This window comes from Helianthus annuus, chromosome 17 (genome assembly GCF_002127325.2).
Source record: "Helianthus annuus cultivar XRQ/B chromosome 17, HanXRQr2.0-SUNRISE, whole genome shotgun sequence".
NCBI classification, from domain to species: Eukaryota; Viridiplantae; Streptophyta; class Magnoliopsida; order Asterales; family Asteraceae; genus Helianthus; species Helianthus annuus.
The window spans coordinates 162,556,592-162,583,513 of NC_035449.2; the positions used below are offsets into that span (position 1 = coordinate 162,556,592).

The window sequence follows — 26,922 nt, forward strand, 5'->3', positions numbered from 1 at the left end:
TGTGTCCAACTATGGTGGACCCTCCATACAAGCGCATTGAGTTGTATCTCAAGGGATTGGCGCCAGAAATTCAGAGCCACGTGACGTCGGCTAACCTCGAAAACATCCAGGAAATCTAACGCCTCGCTCATCGCATCACCGATCAGGCAGTGGAACAGAATAAACTGCCTAAGCGTGTCAGCGCTACTACTACAGTCACTCCTTCAGCTACTCCCGTTACCCTCAGTGACCACAAGAGGAAATGGGAGGGGGATTCAAGCAAAGCATCAGTTTCGGTTCAGTCCCAGAATCAGCAGCGAAAGACTGACAACTATCAAAGCCCCAACCAGCAGTCGTCAGGTAGCCACAGGCAGGGTGGATATCGCGGAAATCTTCCAAAGTGCAACAACTGCAACAAGCACCACAACGGTCAGTGTAACAAGGGTCGTTGTCAAAGATGCCTCAAGACGGGTCACGAGGCCAAAGACTGTAGAAGCCTTCGTCCTGCGAACCAAAATCAGCAGCAGCCTCACGCTCAGCCCAACCAGCAACAGGGCAACAAGGGATGCTACAATTGTGGTGCTGAAGGCCACATCAAGAGACACTGCCCACAGCTCAACAGGAACCAGAACAACAACAACAACAATCAGGGCAATGGCAACAACAACAATGGGGGAAACAACAACGGCAACGAGGCAAGGGGCCGTGCATTCGTACTAGGTCGTGGCGACGCAGTGAACGATCCCAACGTTGTTATGGGTAAGTTTCTCCTCGACAATATTTACGTTACTGTTTTGTTTGATTCGGGTGCGGATACAAGCTATATGTCTGTGAAAATGTGTCAACTGCTAAAACGTGCACCAACACTTTTATCCACCAAACATGTAGTAGAGTTAGCTAACGGTAAAAGTTTAGAAGCCACGCACGTAGTTCAGGGTTGTAACCTTATTCTAGCTGGTCAAGCCTTTTCTATTGATCTCATTCCCATAGTTTTGGGAAGTTTCGACGTCGTGATTGGGATGGATTGGTTATCCCAACACCAGGCAGAAATCCGATGCAGCGAGAAGATTATTCGCATTCCTCGTTCTGGTCAGGAACCTCTTGAAGTTCAAGGCGACAAGAGTGGTGCAGTGGTTGGCATCATCTCATTCTTGAAGGCTCAGAAGTGCTTACGTAAAGGTCACACAGCCATTTTGGCTCTTGTTTCAGACGCATCAGTAAAGGAAAAGAAATTGGAGGATATTCCAATTGTACGCGATTACCCTCAGGTGTTTCCTGAAGATTTACCTGGCTTACCGCCTCATCGTCAGGTCGAATTTCAGATCGAGCTCGCTCCAGGAGCAGCACCCATAGCTCGCGCACCATATCGTCTAGCTCCATCAGAATTGGAAGAATTGTCAAAGCAGCTACAAGAGCTCTTGGAAAAGGGCTTCATTCGTCCAAGCTCTTCGCCTTGGGGAGCTCCAGTGCTTTTCGTGAAAAAGAAAGACGGTACGTTCAGGATGTGTATAGACTACAGGGAACTGAACAAGGTGACGGTGAAGAACCGTTATCCTCTTCCACGCATAGACGACTTATTCGACCAGTTGCAAGGGTCGTGTTACTATTCCAAGATCGACCTACGGTCAAGATATCATCAACTGAGAGTCCGCGAGGAGGACGTCTCTAAGACAGCATTCAGAACTCGCTATGGTCACTATGAGTTCTTGGTTATGCCGTTCGGACTTACGAACGCACCTGCTGTATTTATGGATCTTATGAACAGGGTGTGCAAACCCTATCTCGACAAGTTCGTCATTGTATTCATCGACGACATCCTGATTTACTCCAAGAGTCAGGAGGAGCACGAGCAGCATCTTCGCCTTATATTGGAACTCCTTCGGAAGGAACAGCTGTACGCTAAGCTTCCTAAATGCGACTTCTGGCTACGTGAAGTCCACTTCTTAGGCCACGTGGTAAACAAGGATAGGATTCACGTCGATCCATCCAAGGTAGATTCGATCAGAAACTGGCCTGCACCGCGAACACCAACAGAAATACGCCAATTTTTGGGTTTGGCGGGTTACTACAGACGGTTCATTAAAGACTTTTCAAAGATCGCGCAACCACTTACGCTACTGACACAGAAGGGTGTCACCTACCGTTGGGGCAACACGCAGGAAACTGCTTTTCAGTATCTAAAGGATAGGCTTTGCAGCGCACCTATTCTCTCATTGCCAGAAGGCACAGAAGACTTCGTAGTATATTGTGATGCATCCATCCAGGGTCTTGGATGTGTGTTGATGCAACGTGATAAAGTGATAGCCTACGCTTCTCGGCAACTCAAGGTTCACGAACGAAACTACACGACGCACGATCTAGAGCTGGGAGCTGTTGTTTTCGCGCTTAAGATATGGCGACACTACCTGTACGGTACCAGGTGCACGATCTACACCGATCACAGGAGTCTCGAGCATATCCTTAAGCAGAAGGATTTGAACATGCGTCAACGACGATGGGTCGAGTTACTTAACGACTACGAATGCGCCATCAAGTACCATCCAGGCAAAGCCAATGTTGTGGCTGACGCTCTGAGTCGAAAGGACACCTTACCGAAGCGCGTGCGAGCGCTACAGCTTACGATTCAGTCTAGTCTTCCTGCACAGATACGAAATGCTCAGGAAGAAGCATTGAAGCCCGAAAACGTCAAGGCTGAAGCCTTACGCGGCACACGACAACAAATGGAACAAAAGGAAGACGGCGCCTACTATGTAACGGGCCGGATTTGGGTCCCTCTCTATGGCGGTTTACGCGAACTTGTGATGGATGAAGCTCACAAGTCTCGCTACTCGATACATCCAGGGTCAGATAAAATGTACCACGACATCAGCACTACTTACTGGTGGCCTAGCATGAAGGCCCACATCGCTACGTACGTCGGAAAATGCTTGACCTGTGCGAGAGTCAAGGTTGAATATCAGAAACCAGCTGGTCTACTTCAGCAGCCTAAGATACCTCAATGGAAATAGGAAGAAATTTCCATGGATTTTGTTACCGGCTTACCTAGATCCCAGCGTGGGAACGATACAATATGGGTCATAGTTGATCGACTCACCAAGTCTGCACACTTCCTGCCGATTAAGGAAACGGACAAGTTCTCCACTCTCGCAGACGTCTATCTCAAAGAAGTTGTTTCGAGGCACGGAGTGCCCACCTCTATTATTTCGGATCGCGATGCACGATTCACGTCAGAGCTTTGGCAAGCAATGCATAAATCTTTCGGCTCACGATTAGACATGAGCACAGCATATCATCCTCAGACGGATGGGCAGTCTGAGCGAACGATCCAAACTCTTGAAGACATGCTTAGGGCATGCGTTATAGACTTCGGCAACGGCTGGGAAAAACACCTCCCTTTGGTGGAGTTCTCGTATAATAACAGTTACCATACCAGCATTCAAGCCGCTCCATTCGAGGCATTATACGGACGTAAATGCCGGTCACCTCTCTGTTGGGCAGAGGTGGGGGATAGTCAGATTACGGGTCCAGAGATTGTAGTGGACGCCACAGAAAAGATAGCACAGATACGGCAACGCATGGCGGCAGCACGCGACCGTCAGAAAGCCTACGCGGACAAGCATAGAAAGCCTTTGGAATTTGAGGTCGGAGACCGGGTTTTATTGAAAGTTTCACCCTGGAAGGGTGTGGTACGTTTTGGCAAACGGGGCAAACTGAATCCGCGGTACGTCGGACCATTCGAAATCTTAGAAAAGATTGGCAAGGTAGCCTACAAGTTGAACCTACCAGCTGAACTCGGAGCAGTTCACAATGTCTTTCATGTGTCGAACCTAAAGAAGTGCTTATCAGATGAAACCCTCATCATTCCTTTTAAGGAACTCACTATCGACGAGCGGTTGCAGTTCGTCGAGGAACCAGTTGAAATCACGGACCGGGATGTGAAGGTCCTCAAACACAAGAGAATCCCTCTTGTTCGAGTTCGTTGGAACTCCAAACGTGGCCCAGAGTACACCTGGGAACGCGAAGACAGAATGACAGAAAAGTACCCCAAGTTATTCGAAACCAGTGCTACCACTACTGAGGCTGAAGCTACTACTTCGGAATTTCGGGACGAAATTCCAGATCAACGGGGGGAGGATGTGACACCCCAGGAAAACCAGTGAATGCTATAACTTACCTAGCTTCCTCAGTGAGTGCATACCAAATTTCGGGACGAAATTTCCAATTAGTTGGGGATAATGTGACAACTCGAACTTTAGACCTATCATTGTGTAACATACGTGAACGTGTTATGATTTTACAAACTGTGATGCTATTGAATGTTATGATGTTATGTGCCTTATGTGTGTATGTATGTTATGTGTACACGAACCCAAACCACACACTAAAACCCGATTGCACAATATAACCGGTCACACAAGCCCTTTGGGCCACACTTTGAAACCGGATTCCATTAGATAACCGGATGGGCTCGGCCCACTCCCCCACTCGCAACACAAAACCAAGTTTAAGGGTTTTGTTTATTGTTTTGCAACACAAAAACACACACAACCCTAGACTCTTTCTCTCTCTCGGTCGCTTGGAACTCGACGGCAAGAACACCCCCACTCGGAATCACCCTTGTTCCTTCTGTAATCCGGTTAGTGATTATGTTATTGGTTGTGTGTTATTGTTTGTATGTTGATAATAATATTCTTGTAACCGGTTAGTATGTTGATTAGGCTAGTAAATCAAATAAGATCTATGTATTGCTTTCGGTAATATGTGTTGACATGTGGGAATTATAACCGGATTGTATGATGATGTTTAGTTCTTAATAACTAATCGGTTCGAGTATGTGTTAATCGGTTAGGATGCATGATAGGGCTGCAAGATTTAAAAACCAACCGATTGCTATATGTTTAATTATGATCCGATTGTTTATACTTGATACTGTTATGCAATTGTTTAAAGATGAACACGTTGAATATGATATAGAAATCTGCTAATTACTGGGTTTGATCTGAATTGTGGAACTGCCTAAGTTGTTTGCTAGAATCTCGGGATGATTGTTACAGGAATTATGGAAACCAGTTACACACACGGTTGCGACTCGGAAACACTCATTGCGAGTCGGAACCCCACTCGAGACCACAACAGCACAAGCCGAGACCATGGTTGCGAGTCCCGTTGCGACTCGTAACCAGACCATGATGAGCCGAAATCACCAGTTGCGACTCGCAACCTCCTGTTGCGACTCGAAATCTCCGGCTGTGACTCGTAACCACCGGTTGCGACTCGAGATCGCTGGTTGCGACTCGAGACCTCCTTTGCACGCACACTGTTTTGGGCCTACACTGTCACGGGCCCAACCTTATGACTGTTATGTTTTTGGACTTGTTTACATAATTGCTATTTGGACTGCTTATGTTATTTGGGCCGACTATTTGGACTCGTTACTTGATATGAACTGCTGATACGTTTATGTGACTTGCCATGATCATACTTGATACCATGCATGATACAAACGTGCTTTATACGAACCTAACTTGCATAAGTAACCATGATAGGACGTGGTTGATTCCTTACTTGTATATTGAGCATTTTATTGTCTGCCGAGCAAACCCAGGTGAGTTCACACTCCTACTAAGGCATGGGATTCCCGGGTCGTGGGAATGGGATAAAGGTTACAATTGACTAAGAACGTACATATGCTTTCCTAGACTATCACCTACCATGATCCTCGGATGTCAGGACGGTTCCGTAGGTTAGGATAACACCTACGTGGTCATATGCCAATCACTGCCTCGGATGTCAGGCACGCACGTAAAACCTACGTGTACGCATTACTTACTTCTATCCTCGGTACAAAGGATACGTACGTGAAACCCACGTACACCCCCGCGTCTCCTATCCTCGGTTGTGAAGGATACGTACGTAAGACCTACGTACACCCCATACGCGCTACTGTTCTCGGAAGAAGAACAGGGATGATACGAGTAGTTGATACGAATAGTCTAGTGGTCACATAACATGGGAAGCCCCCACCTATATAACTTACTATCGGCCCAGTAGAGCCACCCTTTACTTACTGTTACGCACTTACTTACTGTGAACTCGCTCAACTAGTTTGTTGATCATTCTGTTACATGCCTTGCAGATCGTTAGGTACATGGAGCTTGCACAAGGAGGAGCCGGTCGTTGTGGACAAGGATCGTAATACTTTGTTGGACACTTATGACATTTCAGTATATTTAATTTGGGTTTATAACAATGCTTCCGCTACTTAAACAATGCTTGGTTTTGAAACATCGATCATGTCATGATGAACTACTTTAATGACTTTTAATATTATTAAATGCTATGTTTGATATGATTGATGGCTTGATCCTGGTCAGTCACGCCTCCAAGCGATGAGACTCCGCGTGTGGATTTTGGGGGTGTGACAGTTATGGAACTGGTTTCGGTTTCTCGTTCTAAGGGTTCGGTTCCGGTTATTTGACCAAAAAAATCCCACCCTGTGTGCCGGTTCGTAAGAAACCGGGTATTAAAATACCTTATTTTCGGGTTTTTATACCCTATTTCTGAGTTTTTTTAATTCTATATTTTCGTATTTTTTAATACTCTTGCGTTTTTTAATATCTTATTTTCTCGTATTTTTTGTTTATTATTATTAAATATGCATTGTATAATATACAAAAATTAAAATAAATGCACTAACATAAATTTAAAAGAAATATATTCGAATCATGTATCAGGTATGGCTGGGGTATAATCGGTTCTGGTTCTTGTCCAGTTTCGGGTATTGATCGGATATGAACGGTTCCGGTTCCAGTTCCACGTATTGGGATCAAAATGCATAATCTACGGGTAGGGTCAGTTCCGGTTTATTTGAATTATTTTCGTTTAATATACACTTACTTCAGTCAGTGTAAGCTAAAAATATTTGGAACGAGTAATGAGATGCGTAAACTTGATGTATTGGATAGATACGTTAATATTTTTTTCAAAGCCTTGGAACATGTAGTGGCGGAGCTTGACCAAAAGGTTCGTGGGGGGGGGGGAGGGGGTAGGGGGCGGAAAGTCATGGGACCAATTTTTTTCCTATCGTTATGTTTCGGGTTGTATGTTCGGGTTAGATATTCAATTCATGTCGGGTCAAACAATAACAACTCCAAATAAAACTACATAAGCTTCATTCATTCAAATGACGCGTTCTTACACATAAAACTAAAAAAAGTACATATTGTTTAAGAAAAATAATGACCAAAATATTTATAATGATGCGAGATAAATGGTAAATACCTAGACGAAGAATTACAACTTAGCCCGACGACCTATAAGATAAATGGTAAGTACCTTAAAGACCTTTGAGATAAAAAAGAACTCTCAACTTTGATTTATATATAAAGTAGTAAAAAAAATGTCCTTAAAGTTTATAAACAATTGTAAAAACTTACTAATAGTCCGTTCTTCACATTTTTTTAACTCAATAGGAAAATATGTATAAATATTTTGGACAATAAACTTGGTAGGGGTAGGGGATTTTTTGGCAAAATAATTGGCGGGGCGGATTTATATAATTTAAAATTTTTCGGACGAAAAAACGAAGATATTACACTTCTAATCGAAACATTCGGTGAGAACGGGTGCACCCTCCGTCCCTTAAAAGCTACGTCCCTAGGAACATGCATGTTATTACTCAAAACCAATCTCATACTTGTTGACATGCATCAAAACCAAATATATTACTATAGGGTCTATATATTCATACACCCTAGTCCCTATTTACACACCCTCATATACGCCTCGTATAGGTCTATACGTCGCGTATAACCTTTTTCAATTTCCAAGAGAATCTCTGATTATATCATATTTTGTCTTATATGCCCCGTATAGGCCTATATGGGGCGTATAGACGAAAAAGACCATTTTACCCCTGAGTTAGGCCTAGACTGGGGGTAAATTGGTCTTTTTTGCCTCTCGTATATGCCAAGTATAGGCCTGTATGAGACGTATGTATATAATGCAAATTACCATTTTACCCCTGAGTTAGGCCTAGATTGGGGGCAAAACAAGGCTATAATGGTCTTTTGGACCACACTATACGCCTAGTCTAGCCCTATATGCGGCATATGTTTTTAATTTTTTTTGTTTTCTCTTTTTAATATCCATAACACTAATATTAATTATAAAAAAACTCATATTAATTATAATAACACTACTACTAATTATAAAAAAACTCATATTAATTTTTGTATAAAACTATAGGTATGGTTTAGGTCTTGTATATGCCTATACAGGTGTTGTATCATATCATGTACTTGTTATTTTTATTTATTTAAAATAGAAAACTTATTTTTGTATAAAAGTTTGCTAAACGATTAATATTGTATAAAATGTTTGTTAAAAAAAACTTATATACGCCCCATATAGGCGGCCTATACGTGGCATATATGGGGCATGGGTCATATATGAGATCTATACGAGGGGTCCTATACGCCTCGTACAGGCCTATACGAGGCATATAGGAGCAGCCAAACCAGAACTGACATGAGTCAGACACTGAGTTTGATGTAACCCTATACGCACCGTATAGGCCTATACGAAGTAAAATATGTCTAAATAAACAAATAGGGTGTGTGAATAGTTTTAGCCTTACTATATTATACAACCATAACTCATACTTATTTACACGCATCAAAACCAAATATAGTGATATATTATAAAATCATAAAATATATCACATTATATTTGAAGGGTCAGTTACTACAAGAACCATACATATACTTATACAAATTTTTCTGATGATTATCGAGAAAGAAAATAAACCAAGTAGATCATTACATAGTCATTTTACTTAGGCTTTATTGCACTTAAAACAAAAGTACGAATGTATATTACGACTCTTTCTCTATAATTAAACTATAAAATTGTCATAAATGTTAGTATTTTAAGATGTAGACTCAAATAACCTAAACCGAGTAACTTTTAGATGATAAACAAGTAACTTATATGACACATGACCTGATCTGATCTGACCGGACCCGACTAGTCACATTCCTATACTAGTTATCATTTTATATCGAGTTAAATGTCATTTTAGTCCCTATGGTTTGGGTTATTTTGCCAGTTTAGTCTAAAGGTTTCATTTTCGTCTGTGGATCCAAAAAGGTTTCACCGTTGCCGTTTTAGTCCACTGGGTTAACTTCATCTGCTTTTTCTGTTACCGAGAAGGGCAATTCGGTTATTTTATATGTAATTCTGTTAACTAGAAAGACAATTCGGCCATATAAAATGACCGAATTGCCCTTCTCGGTAACAGAAAAAACGGATGAAGTTAACCCAGTGGACTAAAATGACAATGGTGAAACCTTTTTGGACCTACAGACGAAAAATAAAACCGTTAAATTAAACTGACAAAATGAACCAAAACACATGGACCATCGGAGCAACTAAATCTTTTATATTTTTATAGCCTTTTGAACTAATTAAGATTCTCATAGTCAAGCCCACCACCACCATCACAATCACCATCTAGAAGCACACCATCTACTCCCAACATCGTTTATATCGACTGCACACACTCACAGCATCTATACAAATACAAATACTCCATTCACACTTTCACACCCACCACCATTTTCCCCCAAACCCACCACCATGCAAGCTCAAGCTCTCCTCCAATCACCCCACCTCCGGGTCTCCCCACTCGACCCGCTCCGAACCCGCCCCAAACCCACCAACTTCAAACCCCGAACCACCGTCATTGCATCCGCCACCGCCCCTAAACGCGAAAAAGACCCCAAAAAACGGGTCGTCATTACGGGTATGGGTCTGGTATCCGTATTCGGAAACGATGTGGATACTTACTATGAGAAATTGTTAGCAGGGGAGAGTGGAATCGGGTTGATTGATCGGTTTGATGCGTCCAAGTTCCCGACCCGATTCGGTGGGCAGATTCGTGGGTTTAAGTCTGATGGGTATATTGATGGGAAGAATGATAGGAGGCTTGATGATTGTTTGAGGTATTGCATTGTTGCTGGTAAAAAGGCGCTTGAAGATGCTGATCTTGGTGGTGATAAATTATCTAAGGTTTGTGGGTTTGCATAAATCTTGTGGGGTTTTGGGTTTTTGATTAAGTGGTTGAAATGGGCTACTTTTAAGTGGTTAATTTGTAAATGTTTGTGAAATTGGGGTGTTAGTGATGTGACACAAGGGTGTGTTTGGGGGTTGCATGGTCTTTTTTGTTTGAGGGGTTGGTTATTTTTATTGATTGTAGGATTTATGTGTGTGTAGATGTATATCATCATCATCATCATACTCATTAAATCCCATCAATAGCAAAGCAAAGGTAGGTCTGACGAGGAGGGTAAGATGTAGACAGCCTTACCTCTACCCGTAGGAATAGAGAGCCTGCTTGAGACCCCCGGCTCGATTGTGTCTAGATGTATATGTGTGAAGTCATGTGGGTGTGATTGGTGTTTAGAAGATGTATTAGAAGATGTATTCAGCATCTTTGTTTGATTTATATGTTTTTGTCATACTAGGATTATGATATTCTTGGATTTGTATGACCTGTTTATCTAGGAGACATGAGTTGGGTAGGATTGTATTGGTTGAATATGATGTAAAAAGATATAATGCTAGTGTGTGTGTGTGTGTGTAAGTGAAGATTTGGGCCTTTCTTTATCAAGTTAGTTAGATATCTGATTGTAATATGTGAGGGACTGAATTGAAGGGGTGTTTGGATGTCTGTTTTTGAAGTCATTATCAAAGTTAAGGATAACCAACTTTGTTCATCTGTAGTTAATTAGAAATTTAATGCACATATCTAATGCCCATGAATTGGTCATGGGTATCTTTTTTTTTATTTTTATTTTTATTTTTTTTTTCCTGAAGAGTAACAATGCTCATAAATTTTATATATTTTTTTTGAAAAATTTAGAAGTTTCTGGATAATAAATGCATATAAGATATCTTGTTACTAATAATTATAGCAAATAAATATGAATGAAAATATAGCAAATTCTTGGCAATGGAGTAAGTATACATTAATCTGAATGAATCAAAGGCTCTGTTTGAACTGCGGTTCTGAATGCAAAACTGCTGTTCGATAAGTCATCTGAATGGCATAAAATGACTATTTTAACCTTCAGTGTGATCTAACTTTGAAAGAAATATATGCAGATCGATAAGGAGCGTGCCGGTGTGCTTGTTGGGACAGGAATGGGAGGTCTTACTGTGTTTTCCGACGGAGTTCAGAATCTAATCGAAAAGGGTTACAGAAAAATCACACCTTTTTTCATTCCTTACGCTATAACAAACATGGGTTCGGCTCTGCTCGCTATTGATGTTGGATTCATGGGTCCAAATTACTCGATTTCAACCGCATGTGCTACTTCAAATTATTGCTTTTATGCTGCTGCAAATCATATTCGAAGAGGGGAAGCTGACATGATGATTGCTGGTGGCACTGAAGCTGCGATTATTCCTATTGGTTTGGGTGGTTTTGTGGCGTGCAGGGCCCTTTCTCAGAGAAATGATGACCCGCAAACGGCTTCTAGACCATGGGATAAAGACAGAGATGGTTTTGTCATGGGTGAAGGTGCTGGTGTGTTGGTATGTTTTCTTTATTTTCAAAGCGATATATTTTTTTTATTATAATTAATGTCTAATAACGGAGTTTTTGGATTTTTACACCGTCATGCTATTTATATTGACTATTTTGCTCTATATCTAAAGAGAGGGTAAAAAACGACTTAATAAGTTTAAGGGTAAAATAGTCAATATTATAATGTGGTGGTGTGCAGACATGAAAAACTGATTATTGCAATTCACTTAAAAACAATGTTTTCAGAACCGGAACAGACGTCGAACCGGTCTTCTTACTAGTCCACTGGTCGGGCCGGTTGAACCGGACGTAAGAACCGGGTGATGCCGTAAATATTATTAGAAAAAAGGGTAAAATTGAATTTTTTTTTAATACAAATCTGGTTCAATCCCCAAAAAATCCAGTCAGACCCCCAGTTCCCAGTCCGGTTTTCAAAACATTGCTTAAAAACCACAAATCCAAATACCCCTTGATCGTGAGATGGTACGAGATCACCAAACTTTTTTAAGAATAGTATTTTTTGAACATAAAGAATATATATTATTTGAAGGTGATGGAGAGCTTAGAACATGCAATGAAAAGGGGTGCACCAATAATTGCCGAATACTTGGGCGGGGCGGTTAATTGTGACGCTTATCATATGACTGATCCACGATCCGACGGTCTTGGTGTTTCTTCTTGCATTCAAAGCAGCCTTGAAGATGCTGGTGTGTCACCAGAGGAGGTAATATTTTCAATATAGTATATAAAATAATTTTGTTAAAACAAAAACATCAAATATAATTATGTTACATTATGTAAACATAGGTTAACTACATAAATGCACACGCGACGTCAACATTGGTTGGTGATCTGGCGGAGGTAAATGCTGTAAAGAAGGTGTTCAAAAGCACTGACGGGATCAAAATGAATTCAACCAAGGTGAGATATCTTTTCTGTCATTTGTATTCTTTACATGTTAATATTGACAACATCCGTTAATGATTAAACTTGTTTTTGTTTTAGTCTATGATTGGACACTGCCTAGGTGCAGCCGGAGGTCTAGAAGCCATTGCTACAGTCAAAGCCATTCAAACAGGATGGTTGCATCCCACCATAAATCAATTTGTATGTTTTATATATGTGCTATATGAATTAAATTCTCCTTAAGTTGGTAAATTTGACAAATATTGTGAATGGGTCAAAAAGTCAAAGTTTTGTTGATTTCACACATAAGTACTTGAACTTGTTTTTAAACGATTAAAGTTATTAGATTTTTTTTTTAACTTAACGATTTTTTTTAGTGTAGGGACTTAGTCATATAGAAAAAGACCTTTTTGTTACTTTTTTAAAAATGCAAAAAAAGGACTTATTTTTGTTAAAAATAAAATCTATGTGCAGATCCAGCAAAAGCCAACATGTTTTTTTTACAATGTCTTATTTTTAATGCTTAAGACTCCTAAATCATTATATTATATATATTTTTTATTATTATAGAAGTAAGTTAAGTTTTATGCTTTTGTGTATGTAGAACCCAGAGCCTGCAGTTGAATTTGACACTGTTGCCAATCAAAAGCAACAACACGAAGTCAACGTTGGTGAGTTTCTTATCTTATGATTTTTCGACACCCATTATTATTAATGTTTTTTTATTCTTTATGATTTCACTCACTAAAACTATAATCATGTAACAGCCATTTCAAATTCATTTGGTTTTGGTGGACACAACTCCGTTGTAGCGTTCTCTGCATTCAAACCTTGATATGATCTCTTCCAAGTCATTTTTGAGGCTTCATCAGTTGTTCTTGTTCTTTATTGTATGTCATTATAAGCGCGTTTTGATTTTGTAATCGTTGTTTTGTATGTGATTCTGGTTTAAAAGACATCTACGACATTTGCATACCGATTTAGGCATTGAATTTTGAGTTGGGACAAGTTTGGGGATTAGCATTGGGTTACAGACAGTTTGTAGCTTTTGTTTTGTGTATTATTCGGTATGTCAAATTTGTTCATCCTCTCTTTTGGCTACGTTTTAAGAGATTGTGTTTTATCATTTTTCCTACATTTTTGCGGTTTTCCTACATCAAGCGCCTTGTTTTGAGCTTTATTTTCTGAAGCTCAAGCTGGGCTATGAACCCGGCTTGGATTTGACTCGTTTTATATATAGTTACTTAAATATATACATATATAATCAGTTTTTTATAATTATAATTTTATATAGTGTAAAATGAGTTTTTGGATGGTTTTAAATAAATCACGAGTGACTCGAAAAATATAATCCATTGATGGCTAAAGTATGCAAGAACCGTGACAACATGCTTAATATGTAACATTTGAAAAAAATGGCAAATGCCTACAAGAAAAGGATTACAAGCAATCAATTCACTAAATAAATGGCAAAGTTCTTAGAAGTATAGTAATTACATGATAATACTAATAGTGATGATAGGAAAAACTCGATGCCTATATCAGTATGCAAATGTCGTAAAAATCTTTTAAACCAGAATCAAGTAGAAGTTGTGAAAGTATAAAGTCGAATGAGACTCTCTCAAAGTCGAAAATAGGAAAGTATCAAGTCGAATGAGATTCTCTAAAAGTCGAAAATAGGAAAAATGGGGTAGTAGATGGATGAATCTTCCACAAAAAATAAGTAAAATGATTTTGTGAGGACGATGGAGGAGAGAGGAGAAGAATGTCGTTTTTAGGATAAGAGGGGATTGTGAGTGAGGCATGAGAGAAAAAAGTGACTGGGACATGTAGCACATCACCCGTTTTCCACGAAGTTCACATGGGATGCTCTTGCTGAGGCTTCAAATCTATTCGATTTTTTTCCTAGGTGGAAAGAGGCGAGAAGCATGTGCCTATGAATCAATCATGTTTTCTTATGTGGCATGGTGTCCACATCATCCAACAGGAGACTGCAAATGTGTGTATAAGGTGTGCAGTAAAATAGCAAGCGTTTGGATTTATACTGCGCTTGTTGGCAGTTGGCACCCAAGGTTCTTACGGCTATAGACAACTTCTCACCAGATCGAGCATGCTTCACACAACTTGATCATAAAAAGAATACACGTAGCAAAATGGTCGATGGTAAAGCAAGGAACATTCAGGACAGGTAAAGAAACATGTATCTGGTGAAACCTACTCAAAAACCCGAATCTGTTTGCTTCCACTGAAAATCAAATATATATATAAACTTAAAAAGTTATAATACATAGTATGTTAGAAGTGGTTAAAAACTATAAAAGTACTGTGTATACTACTGTATAGTCAAACACTATATTTCAGGACATATGTGTGTTTAAGATCAAATTGTAAATAATACTTAACCGGTAATCAAGACAATATGATTCGAAAGTCATGAAAAAAGTCAGTTTGCAACAAAATTATGCCAAGACGAATTGATACCAGTCTCCAAGAAATATTACCAATCTCCAATTTAAAGCAACAAAATATCCAAGATCACTGATTAACATGTAAATCCAAATAAAATACGAAAACCAATGCCAATAATAACTCAGACAAACAGGTTGGGCCTTGAAGCCTTGTATGTGGTCTTGAGCTTTCTAGTCGGGGGTCTAACCTTCTTGAACACCAACGGGAACTTGATCTTCGAGTTGTGAAACTGCTTTGTTGACTCTCTCTTGCAAAGCTTAGCTGGAATGGTGGCTGTTTTGATGACCTGGATGCAGTGGTGGCGGACCCTGTGGCGAGACGCCATCTCAGTATACATCTGCTCAATGCCCCCGTTTAAGGTTGTGTCCCTGTACTCCTTGTACATGTTGTGATACCCAGTTCGTGATTGGTACCTCAGCCAAATTCCATAGTTCTTAATTGTTGTTGGGTTTTTCTCAAAAATCTGTAAAGTAAAACAAGAAATGATTAAATTAATATCCAAAACAAAACAAAATAATTGCACCAGCAAGTGGCAACATCCTGATACAACCACCTAGTTCATTACCAACAACCTAAAGGTTGTACGTTCAAATGTGACGGTAAATAATTTTCAGTAAGCAAAAAAACCTGCATAAAAATATTCAATACTAAAATATAATATACAAATATATTTAGTATATCATATTAAATAAACAAATAATCAAAACATTCAAGTCTGATTGTGGCTCTAATTGCTAATACAATATGTCTAGAAAACATGAAATGTAGTTTGTTGGTTCAAACTGTATAGTCAGCCTAGAAAAAAACTAGCTGATAAGCTTTTCATATCTTGGTTTTAAAAAGCGATAGGCGCACAAAAGAGACAAGGTATAAAATTGAAGCGCGAAGCGCAAAAGCGGTGGGCTTTTCGTACCCGAGGCGCAAGGTGTTTATATGATTTGTTTATATATCCCATAGGTTTTTAGCTTCCTTTAACCAAAATATAGCTATAAATAAAGCTTTTATACCATTTTACTTACATGTACAAGTCAAAAAACCCAAGGCACAACTTTTTTCTGCAGAAAAACGCCTCAGATACATGAGGCACGCGCCTTAGGCCAAAAAGCCCCCAAAAAAACCCAGAAATCTGCGCCTTTTGAGCGCTTCTTGTAATTACACAAGGCGCTGAGCGAAAAAGCCCCAGAAGCTGCGCCTCAGGCGCGCTTTTTAAAACCAAGTTTCATATAATGTTAAAACTGGTATATTGTATACAACAAGGTAGTTAATAAAGCAAATGAAGCCAACCTAATACTCCAACCCCAACTGATTAACACATTTTTATATCATTATATCAGACGTGTTCTTTTCAAAACCAATCTTATGTTAAAAACTGCGAGAACTGCATTAAGCAAAAAATGATTAATGAGATACTGAAGAAGGCAGTTACATAACTGCCTTCTGTATCACACTTTAAACAAAATATAAAAATGCATTAAGCGGTTTTCAGCAGTTCTTAACATATTCTTAATCGTGAAATGAAACTCCTTATACGTATTTTGTATACACGATACAATTGTATATTATTCATTAACCATGTTTATCATTAGAATTTTCTCAATACAAACAGATGATTATGAATAAAACTTCAAGCTATATAACCCAACAGATTTGTTGTTTCAGAACCTGTATATATCCCAGATTAATCTTGTCAAAACCAGCCTAACATGATCACTAACACCCATAATATACATAATGCAAATCAACTAACATAGTAGGGTAGTTTTCCATAAGCTTGTAAGAAATAAAACACATACATAAGCAAACAAATAAGATAAATTCAAATGCATTACCTCATTAATGGCAAGCATCTGACCATTGCTCTTCTTCACCTTCTTCAGCTTCCTCAAATAGTACCTAATTTTCCACATCATGAAGCACATAATTCATACCAATCAAAGAAGCAATAAGTAATTGGCTAAATCGAGAATAAAGAATTAAAGTACCAGAACTTGCTCTTAGCACGGACTTCATTGGTGGCCCAAAGCTTCATACGGTAGATCTTCGGCTGCTCATCGGTCTCCGTCGGTAGGCCTCTGCCTACAACCTGAAACTGATGGTACTGCAAACAACAACAACGAGACAAACAGTTAATCGGAAAACTACTCGATTGGTGATGAATGAAAATGAAATGGTGGATTTAGATGTATTGATTTAAGATGTGTGTGTAGAAAGAAGAGAAACCTTGTAACTCATTTTCGAAATGTGCAGGTGCTGCTGTTGATCACCCCTCGAACAAGTGTGTTGAGGCGCTGATGATGAAGAAGATGAATCTAGGGTTTATGTTTTGTTACATATACTATGTTAGAAGGCTAATGTGGGCCGGCCCATTTCATGAAATATGTCCACATACAAGTAATTCTTGATTACTAAACGGTTTTAAGTGAATGCTTATAACTAGTAAAGTTAGAGGGTGTTTGGGGTTTGAGTTTTGAAAATAGATTATGCGTATTGAATAATCAGAATCAGATAATTAACTTTAATAAAATCTGATGTTGAAAGATAGTGTTTGGATTTGATTATGTGTGTTGGTATCACAATAATCAGATAATCAACTATTTGAGTGTTTAGCAAATGTATATTTAAAAAAATAAACAAGTCAAAATCCTTTTCTAAATGTAAACAATCAATTTTTGGAAAACTGTGTTTTGTTGCAGTAGGGGGGGGGGAGCTGCTTTTGGAAAACTGAGTTTTGTAACTTTCTAAACGCAAATAATCATCTTTTTAATTTTTTTACCCAAACACTCAAAACTGATTATTTACGATTTCAAAACTCAATAATCTAAAAATCTCCTACAAAACTCAACCCCAAACACCCTCTTAGTCACCTGCGCAGCGGGGTTTCGGTCTGTATTAATTTTATATGCTACTGGGAAATAAATATACTCAAAATAATATCGACATGTGTTTTATATTTATTAAAAACCATAAAAAAACTTATATTGGAAGGGATTAGCTTAACATTTTCAAAACCTAAAAAATATTAAAAAAAAAAAACAATGTCGACATTAGCAAACGTCGGCACATAAGAACAGACTGAAGGGTTGGGGACGATATTCAAACTCAAGCGTACCGGGTTTGAAGGCAACACAATTGTAACTTATCACACTTGTGTAATACATAAAACTAAATTTTGGTAAAATGCACTTCTAGGTAAAAGGTGCATGAAAATTATTTCAATGAAGTTTGTCAAAAAAAAAAAAAAAAAAAACAAAAAAAATGTAACTTTGTAGAAATATAATCAAGTTTGTAAAGTGTTTCAGTTAAGTTACTGAATTTTTTTTTCTTTCTAAAGTCACTCAAATTTACTTTAAAGTTCTAATATTATGTAATTATTAGGTTGTCAGGTAACAATACTTTAATGCTCTAATACTATGTAATTATTAGGTTACTAGGTTATAACCCGTGGTACCCACGGGTCGCTCTATTTTTAAGGATATTAATATTTTATTAATTTTATTAAAACAGTTTTTTTATAAAATTTGTGAGGATATATATTCAATAATTCAATGTTAATCATACATAAAAATATATTAAATTAATGATATAGTTTATCTTAAGAAAAGCTCCAATAACTAAGAAATGACATTGATCAACTCATTTAAGGCTCAATGGGATGTTTTGGATAGAAATGCACTTTCAAATTTCAATTAAAGGGATTTCTGACTTAAGTTGTTGAACGCCTATTAATAGACCATGGCCATGAGCAGCCAGCAGTCGTCATCACTTCTTCATGCAAGTCATGAAAGAAAATTTCTGCAACAAACCTTCAAAAATTGTTAGACATGCAGCAATATTCAATAAAACACTAACCAAAATGCAATTTCAATTTTCAAATGCACAATATCATAAATACGGTACCTTATCAAAAGTAAGAATGGTAGTTTTGGCAGGAAAACGTAACTCTAGAGGTCCTTATGGAGTGACAAAGGGTCTCAAAATCATTACCTAATATTGTTACCATGTTATAGAAAGTAATTATATTTCTTAATTTATTTTTTGGTAATGGTTTAGGCTATAGGGTATGATCATGACCCATATGACCACCATTACCCTCCAAATCATCACCATGTCACCCATCTCTAATCCACCATTTAAAACCACTACCCTAGGGGTGTGGTCATGACCCAAACCCTATCCCCTTATTTATTTTAGTTAATTTTTGTCTAAAGAAAAAGGGAAGGAAATCATTAAAAATGGAAACTAGGACCATGGTTGCCATGGTTTAATCCATGGGAACCATGGTGGATCAAGCAAGGGGGTGGTGTAGTATTCTATTCATGTTCCTACATGGCAAATCATGTCCCAACCATGACCCCCATACCCTTTAGCCTTATAAAAAAATAACTATAATTACAAAAGGTGCCGAAATTTCTACACTTAATATGAGATTTATAGTTCAATAACGTGTATTTTTAAAAAGGGAAAATTGAAAACTAATCAAAATTACTATCATTATTGTTTTCTTATTTAAGTAGATATGTATTTATTGATTGAATGATTGAAACTCATTAATTATATTAACCGTAAAAGTCTTGAATCTTTTAAAAGTTATAGAAACAACCTTCAAATTTGCAAACTTAAAAAAATAAGTTGAATTAAAATTTTAGTTTTTAGAATGACATTCAAACTTCCGAAGTTAAAACATATTATACAAATTGCCCATGGCTTTATAGCCTAGTGGCATCTTGAGGTGAGATAAGGCTTTGGGACCAGTAGGTCTTGGGTTCGATTCTCACAACATCATCATCCATCTTCAAACTCTCAGCCATAGGTCTAGGCTATCACCCGGGAACTTCCCGGGTTATGAAAAATTAATTTACAATAAACAAAAGTACATAAATAACACTTTGAACCTCTAAAGTATCATCTTTCTCTTCTTCACCACAAATGTTTAGTTCGATTTCATAAGTATCCCAACTTTGCCTCCATGTGTATTCAAAGTTTTCATGTAAAACTAATTCCTTTTTAATTCATACTGAGATCTCTGTATAAGAATGTTTTCAAAACTCATACGCCTAATAAATTTGGAGCTGGGCTCTTTGAACATCGCGGTTTTGACAAATGATATGTTTTTTATTGTTTGACAAAAAAAATTACGTTTATATTGATCATAAAGAAATTTTACGAATGGAATTATTATGGAAATCTGAAGTTCACGATAAAAATACAACGAACCAACGTACTATAGATATAAATTGTTTTGTGGTTTGAAATATAAATTGAAAGCCTAATACTCTAATACTTCTACTTGCTGAAGCTTCGTAACCAATAACCTCGAATTCGTTTTTGACCAATTGAAACATAAAGGGTAGATTACAAATTGGCCCCTATGATGCTGCTAAAGCAATCGAGCTAGTTGATTTTTAGCTTCATGCATTTGTGTTCTAGAAATGACTTTTTACAACGATATGTATCTTAATTCCACCAGCTATATAGCAACAAATCCAATTAGAACCCTTGATTAGTAAATCTTTAGTTCTATACAAATCACCACACTTCATGGCACCTTTGAGAAATGCGTGATGCATGCCATTAAGGTATAAAGGTTGGTAAATATATATATTCATTAACAGCCCCCACATCTCAAGAGCTTTTTAGAGAGCGTCACAACTCAAGCATGAGGGTCTCTTAAGTTTCTATTAACCGAAGGAATTTCCTAAATATTCAGAATTATAGGAGAATTAGTATGATAAGAATACTAAAATCCATACATTTTATTTTAGTATAAACAATTAAGGGTATCAGCTTGAAAAACATTACGAAAAATAAACAAAATATTATTAAACAAACTTTGAGTGATAACCAAAGCTTTTATATCTACATACATCAACCAAATAACACACAAATACATAAGTTCAGTTTCCATAACATCATACATCATGACGTTGATATTTCCATACTATGAATCCATGCAAGTAGCATTACAAATTGAGCTTAATTACAGATCCATAAATATTAGAACACTTTGTGATTGTTCATTTATGCAAATATCATAACTAAACAATCTTTAATAAAACTTTGAAATAAAAGAAACGTTCCATTACTTTTTCTAATAAACAACTTAGGATACCGTAAGCATTTGAATACATGTGTAACGACTTCCAACCTGTCAGACACCATTCACGATTGACCCTTTTCATTTACAATCGGTGTGCACTCAACTTGTGGTGTTAGATTGTTTGCATTTTGGTTTTAAATAAGAATAAATAATATATATTGCAAGAAAATGATTTGGTTTTAAATAAGATTAAATTATATATATATTCCAAAAAAATGAAGGATATAAGAAAATAAAAGGTTCAATACAACATAATTCTAAAATCATGTATATAATTAAAATAAGTTTGAATTAAAAAAAAAATTGAATTACGATTAGACAAATAATAAATATTTAAAGCAAACCAAGTGAAATTCCAAATTCATGTGAAATTCTATATCTTCAAAACATTTTACAAGTCAAACCATGTGTCGGTGTCGAGGCTCACCACACAATCTACAATTATTTTCTTCATATGGAATCAAAAAGTTAGGTCAAGAGTTCTATAAACCGTTGTATGTTGTGCTAAAAACTTTCTGTATGGGCAAATTCGACCCAAAGTATATGTATTGGTCAATCAAACGGGTCAAATAGGGTGCAAAATACATTAAGGTTCGCTTAGAACGAAAATCAGTTTAAATCGCGAAACTGTCAAAACTGAATCGTTAAACCGTCACCCAACACGGCCAGTTCGCTTTGCTGTTACCTAAAACTATAGTTAGCGGTTCAACCGTCAAAACCGGTCAGCCGAACCGTGAACACTCCTAAACAAAAAAAAAAGAATATTGGATAAAAATGGTTATACATAGCGAACAGGTACCTGAGTCTTCTATTATTATTGTTTTAAAAGCACATTTGTAGATGATTAGAGAATGAATACTAACTGATGCCCCGTTTCATCTTGGATTCTTGTTGATGTTAAGCCGTAATTGACACCGTTAAGTATGGCTCGACCCTGAGCATCTGCGTACGGTCAAAGGAAAAGAAACAAAAAATAATTCACCCAATTAGTTATACAAATTGAAGTTGTTTAAACCATGAGATCCACCTAAATGTGGTAATGGGTCAAAATATACAGTGTTAAAACCTTGAGATCCACCTAAGTCATCGTATTATTTTAGTTCATATACTTATTGGTTTGTGCTTATATCATTAATTTTTGTTTATATACTTATTGGTTTGTGTTTAGATTTATTACGTTAAAGTTTTGAGTGGTGCATAAAATCGATCACTACACTACTTTTAGCTCTGCATATTATTTTTCAAATTCTACAATAAAAATTAATTAAATAATAACTTGTTGTTTCCAAATAAAGGAGTCAAAAAGTTAGAAAAAATAACTTACATAGCAGATGTTTCAAATCCTTAATGCTTGATGATGCAGCCTTCTGGTTCAGTTTGTATGCAAGTTAAACGGCTTTGTAGTAGAGTGATCATCATCATGGGCTTCTTTGGAATTTGGCGATTCAGGTGCGCTCTGTTTTAGTCTCTTTTCTCCATAGTGCTCAATATATGTGATAAATGGATCCCAAAAAGAACATGTTTTACAACTACCATATACCATATACAAATTCTACCGTAGTGTTACTAAAGAAACTGGATTAGAGGAGATAAAAGGAGGATTTTACATGTGTTGTGTGAAACTATAGCCGAAAAACCACCTTTACTTAACCTTTCTGAACTTTCCATTTGGTGACCTGTGACATTATTTCATAAACCAAAATAACTCAACCTGCATATTATTAGATTCACAAAAACAAATCAATATCATTGAACAAAAGAAACAAAAAAACTCTTACATAAAGTTATAAATACATAATGTGGTGAAACCATGATTAAGGTATATTTTTTTCAATAACCCTAATTAAATTTTGATCAACTATGTGAAAACAAAAATCTACCAGAGTTGAAAATTGAGTGATCGCCAATACCAACTCCGGTTGAAACCTATCTACCCGAATATCTTCAGTAAATTCATAACTTTGGATATTAACTATGATTTATTATTGAAAACAATATCTCGAATCGCCGGGTTGATGGTTACCCCTATGGCCATTATCGGTGCCTGTGCTTCCTCGGTGGGACGATTAAAAGGCATCGGCGCTATCAAAACCCTAAAAGACCATCGTCATTGGCGGACCAGACTACCACTACTTCAATTTAATGTCTCCAAAACAGTCTGTACATGAGTAGAAGAGACAGAGACGATGGGAGCGAAAGTAATGTCTCATCTAACATAATAAGTGTCACTGGAAGACATCAGAAGAGAAACTTGGCAAGGCAACAAACAAACACGTGCAAACATAACCCAACCAATACTCACTTGCCACATAGGTGTTTTGTAGGTCCCTCTTAGGAGGATGACGAACCTCAAACCTTGTTATACAAACCCACTAGCGAGTGCGGAATCCAAGCTAGCAAGCAAACCGGGATGAGACAAGTATAAACACAAACACACAAGGATTCACCGATTAACACCACTTGTATTAATACGAATGAAAGGTTCCGGTTACAAGCTCAATGTTCACAAATGTGTTTGCAAACTCTCTAGTGTGTGTGTGTGTGTTTTGAAAGAATGCTCTCCAACTCTCTCTATGTGTGCATCTATCTAACAAGTCTGCCCAAAACAACACACTACATGGGTATATATATACCCAGCATCTGATGTCTGGTCCGAAGGATCCGATAGATGATCGAAGGATCATCTATCGATGACAAACTTAACGAAGGATCCACAAATACTTCGAAGGATTGCATATCCTTCGAAGTCTAACAGTATCCTTCGTAGCCTATCTTTCGATGTCATCGAAAGATCTTCAATATCCTTCGATGAGCTATCCTTCGACACAGAACATCTTACAACATTTTACAAACTGTTTGGCCAAGTCAAACCAGGAGGACGGTTGACTTGGTCAACTTACAGGACTGACAAGGACATCGTTTACATCGTGACCGAATACAGACAAAGTACAAACACAAGTGCACCAACAAACTCCCCCTTGGCTGTAGCTTTGTCTTGAACTTCGATGGTCTTTGGTCTTCGAGTCTTCAAAACTCTGATGTCCTTTCAAGTCTTCATTGTCGGAGGATCTTCAAAGTCTTCACGTCTTGAAAGCAGAGAGTGTATCAACAAACTAACCGTATCATGTAGGAAGTGTGTTAACAAACTCCCCCTTAACATAAGCTCCCCCTTGAGTTATGCTCGTGAAAAACTTTATCTTTATGAAGTAAGATCCTTGTGGTGTTGATGATGGTCAGCGGCAACTCGATCATCTTCATCATTTGAGTGCCTTCATGTCGTGTCTTCATTCCAAAGCTTGTCATCAACCATGTTCTCCTTGCCTTTAGAATCTGCACATGCAAGAAATCTAAACGCGTAATGAGAACAACTGCTTGGAATATAGTTACCATAAACAAATGACACACTCATGACCATGTCACAATCAAACACCGTCCGACAGTTTGAAAGTTTAATAAATTTGTCAATTCTCGCCTTTAACTTTCAAAAACTTGCAAATTTCGACCGTTTATGAAGATTTAGTCAATTCGGTTTTCGTTCAGGTTTCAGGCAACGAAGACTTGAGTTCCAACATCGTACGATCGAAAATAAAATAGAAATAAAATCTTTTTGGAATTTTTGAATTTTTCAAACGTAAAGACTGAAAGCAGTAAATAAATATATACAGACATTCTTTTTGCGAGTTTCGAGGGTAAGAGAATCATATCAGTGTACGGTCACGCCAAAACGCTCTTGTTGTTCAGTTAGTTAACATTAAGATAAGCATTCTATAACAATTATCGGTATTGTTGTCCACTTAAGCTCAACTTATCAGATGTAATCATGTTTAGAGGATACGTTAAGGTATGATTTATACTTACCGACCGGTGTTCATCCACATCACGACACATTCCCGTATCAAGGTATGCACGAGGGTTCATCTTACCGGTGAGTATACCGATTATCATCTGTTTGACCGTATATGATGTGAGATTCTCACTTATTTTGATTTGAAAACAAGCCCTATGTGATAGAATCACTTATTGATGAGGAACTTGATTTTCATATGCATGAGGGCACAGGAGCAAGTCCGTGAACAGGTCAGTACTTTCGTACAGCAGAGAGACGAACTTGACTCCCGGATAAATGTGATATTTTATCACTTATTTTGATTGGACATGTGATTGTTTATCACTTATTGAGGTCGAATGCAGTATGAATTATGTACACGTATGTATAGTATCATGGAAGAACTTAGACTTAGTCTGTTTATAGAAGCAACCATGATACCCAGATGATAAGCAGCATAAATACCAAATATCTCAGAACCTCGGCAATCTATCAAACGAAATTTCGGTACTAAGATCATATGCCAATGAATGGTTCCCACCTGGTCTTCAGTCGGTTTAAGATTTATATCACCCTGCACACTTTAAAATGATTGTGATCCTACCGATACATCTTATATAGAGCTGCTTATCGTTTTTCATTTAAGGTTTAAAGAGGCTTGGATAGACCACTTATGTACTATCACTTTCTCTTTTTTTTTTGGCCAGGAAACTCATTTTTGATTTTCTATGGTTTTTGTGTTTTTGAAATTTTTCGATGTTTTTGGATTTTCATATTTTTTGGATTTACTCCCCCTAAAATCAATAAACTAAGACAAATTTAAAAACACAAAGATATTTACAAAAATGATTTTCCGATGTTGGTTTTACTCCTGCTTGACCTTAATGCCGGTTACCAAAATTAAGTTTTTATCAGAAAAGATTTATCGAATTTTGGGAAAATCAGTTGGCACGTCGGTAAGCGGTGCGGACCATAACAACATTTACGAGTTTCATAAAGAAACAATCACGTGTGAGGTGATATTCGAGATCAACGTGTCAGGCCAAAGAGTGCTGTACGAGACGATATAATTCATATAGCAGCCTAAAAATCAACAAGTATAGGAGAGATTAGAAATTTAAAAACCGTATCCTGCAACTGCTTCGTGCATTGCAAGGAATCTGAGCTCTCTCCCAAACTGGACATCCACTGGATGTGGACTTCAAAGTCGATTTTGTAGCTACTGAAAAATCTCTTCACAGCAACACGATCAAAAACCTTTGGTTCCGGCTGGTCTTCCACATTGCACCAGCGAAAGGTCTTTGTCTTTCTCTTTCAGAAGCGGTGTGCGGATGATCAATCTACACCACGGCATCTGCACATCGTTTATTGTATTCTTTCCTGAGAACCCGATCAAGAACCATAACAACCAAATTTTGGCACGTTCTTCATTTGGTCGAATTTTGCAGCTTCATTTAACCACATTCTTTCATCAGACATTTTTGTCTTCTTTTCCTTTTCCTTCCTCTCCATTAATGACAACAACATCCTCCTAGATAGAACAATATTTCGGAGCCTTATGTCGCCAATCTTGTGCATGGACGCTCCACTATCAACAATCCTAAAACTTATCAATAGTTCCTCCTGGAACATCCTGCACACTCATTCAGAGATTAGTTGGAGAAGGGGACCCAAGCCTTCACAGACTTGGGTCGTCCGTCATCATCGAGAATTGTAACATCCATTTCCCGATGATTCGGAATTGATGCAGCTCCCCCTGAAACAGTTACCGGTTTTGGTATCCAAATCTGTTTCTGTTTTTCATGTTTAACATCCGATTTAACAGATTTTGTTTGGATGACCTCCGGTTTTAAAACTTTTTCAACTTCTTTTCTTTGTTTCTTTTTCTGTTTCTTTTCTCGTTGTTTAACAAAACGAGGGTCCTGTTTTGGTGAAACAGATCTTTTATGGTAATTGTTACCATGTGGGGCATCAACTTTTGACTTTCCCTTGGTGAGATATGGACAATTCTTAATGATGTGTCCATACTCGCAGCATTCAAAGCATGATCTCCGC

At 37.7% G+C, this 26,922-nt stretch overlaps 2 protein-coding genes and 1 long non-coding RNA gene across 3 annotated transcripts; 1 reads left to right on the forward strand and 2 right to left on the reverse strand.

Moving 5' to 3' along the window:
- Positions 1–9,475: 9,475 nt before the first annotated feature.
- On the forward strand, positions 9,476–13,601 carry LOC110925958 (3-oxoacyl-[acyl-carrier-protein] synthase I, chloroplastic). Its single transcript, XM_022169744.2, has 7 exons — positions 9,476–10,050; positions 11,146–11,577; positions 12,120–12,293; positions 12,377–12,490; positions 12,575–12,676; positions 13,080–13,146; positions 13,243–13,601. Exons 1-7 carry the CDS (start codon positions 9,619–9,621, stop codon positions 13,308–13,310), a joined length of 1,389 nt encoding a protein of 462 aa, XP_022025436.1. The 5' UTR covers positions 9,476–9,618; the 3' UTR covers positions 13,311–13,601.
- A 1,321-nt stretch (positions 13,602–14,922) lies between these two features.
- LOC110920804 (60S ribosomal protein L18a-2) lies at positions 14,923–17,322 on the reverse strand. The gene is made up of 4 exons (XM_022165003.2): positions 17,165–17,322; positions 16,927–17,042; positions 16,774–16,837; positions 14,923–15,407 (listed from the first exon to the last, which is right to left on the reverse strand). The coding sequence occupies exons 1-4, from the start codon at positions 17,174–17,176 to the stop codon at positions 15,066–15,068; spliced, it is 534 nt and encodes a 177-aa protein (XP_022020695.1). The 5' UTR covers positions 17,177–17,322; the 3' UTR covers positions 14,923–15,065.
- Positions 17,323–21,569: 4,247 nt separating this feature from the next.
- LOC110922736 lies at positions 21,570–23,354 on the reverse strand. The gene is made up of 2 exons (XR_002583450.1): positions 22,366–23,354; positions 21,570–21,983 (listed from the first exon to the last, which is right to left on the reverse strand). It is a non-coding gene; the product is annotated as an uncharacterized LOC110922736 (long non-coding RNA).
- Positions 23,355–26,922: the final 3,568 nt, after the last annotated feature.

What these genes read in the sequence shown, in the direction of transcription:
- LOC110920804 (XM_022165003.2), bottom strand. An exon ending in CGTGCTAAGAGCAAGTTCTG is followed by an intron (nt 16,838 to 16,926) that starts GTACTTTAATTC and finishes GTGGAAAATTAG; the next exon opens with GTACTATTTGAGGAAGCTGA. An exon ending in AGATGCTTGCCATTAATGAG is followed by an intron (nt 15,408 to 16,773) that starts GTAATGCATTTG and finishes TTTACTTTACAG; the next exon opens with ATTTTTGAGAAAAACCCAAC.
- LOC110925958 (XM_022169744.2), top strand. Translation starts at nt 9,619, where the DNA reads ATGCAAGCTCAAGCTCTCCTCCAATCACCCCACCTCCGGGTCTCCCCA. An exon ending in GTGGTGATAAATTATCTAAG is followed by an intron (nt 10,051 to 11,145) that starts GTTTGTGGGTTT and finishes AAATATATGCAG; the next exon opens with ATCGATAAGGAGCGTGCCGG. An exon ending in ATCCCACCATAAATCAATTT is followed by an intron (nt 12,677 to 13,079) that starts GTATGTTTTATA and finishes TTGTGTATGTAG; the next exon opens with AACCCAGAGCCTGCAGTTGA.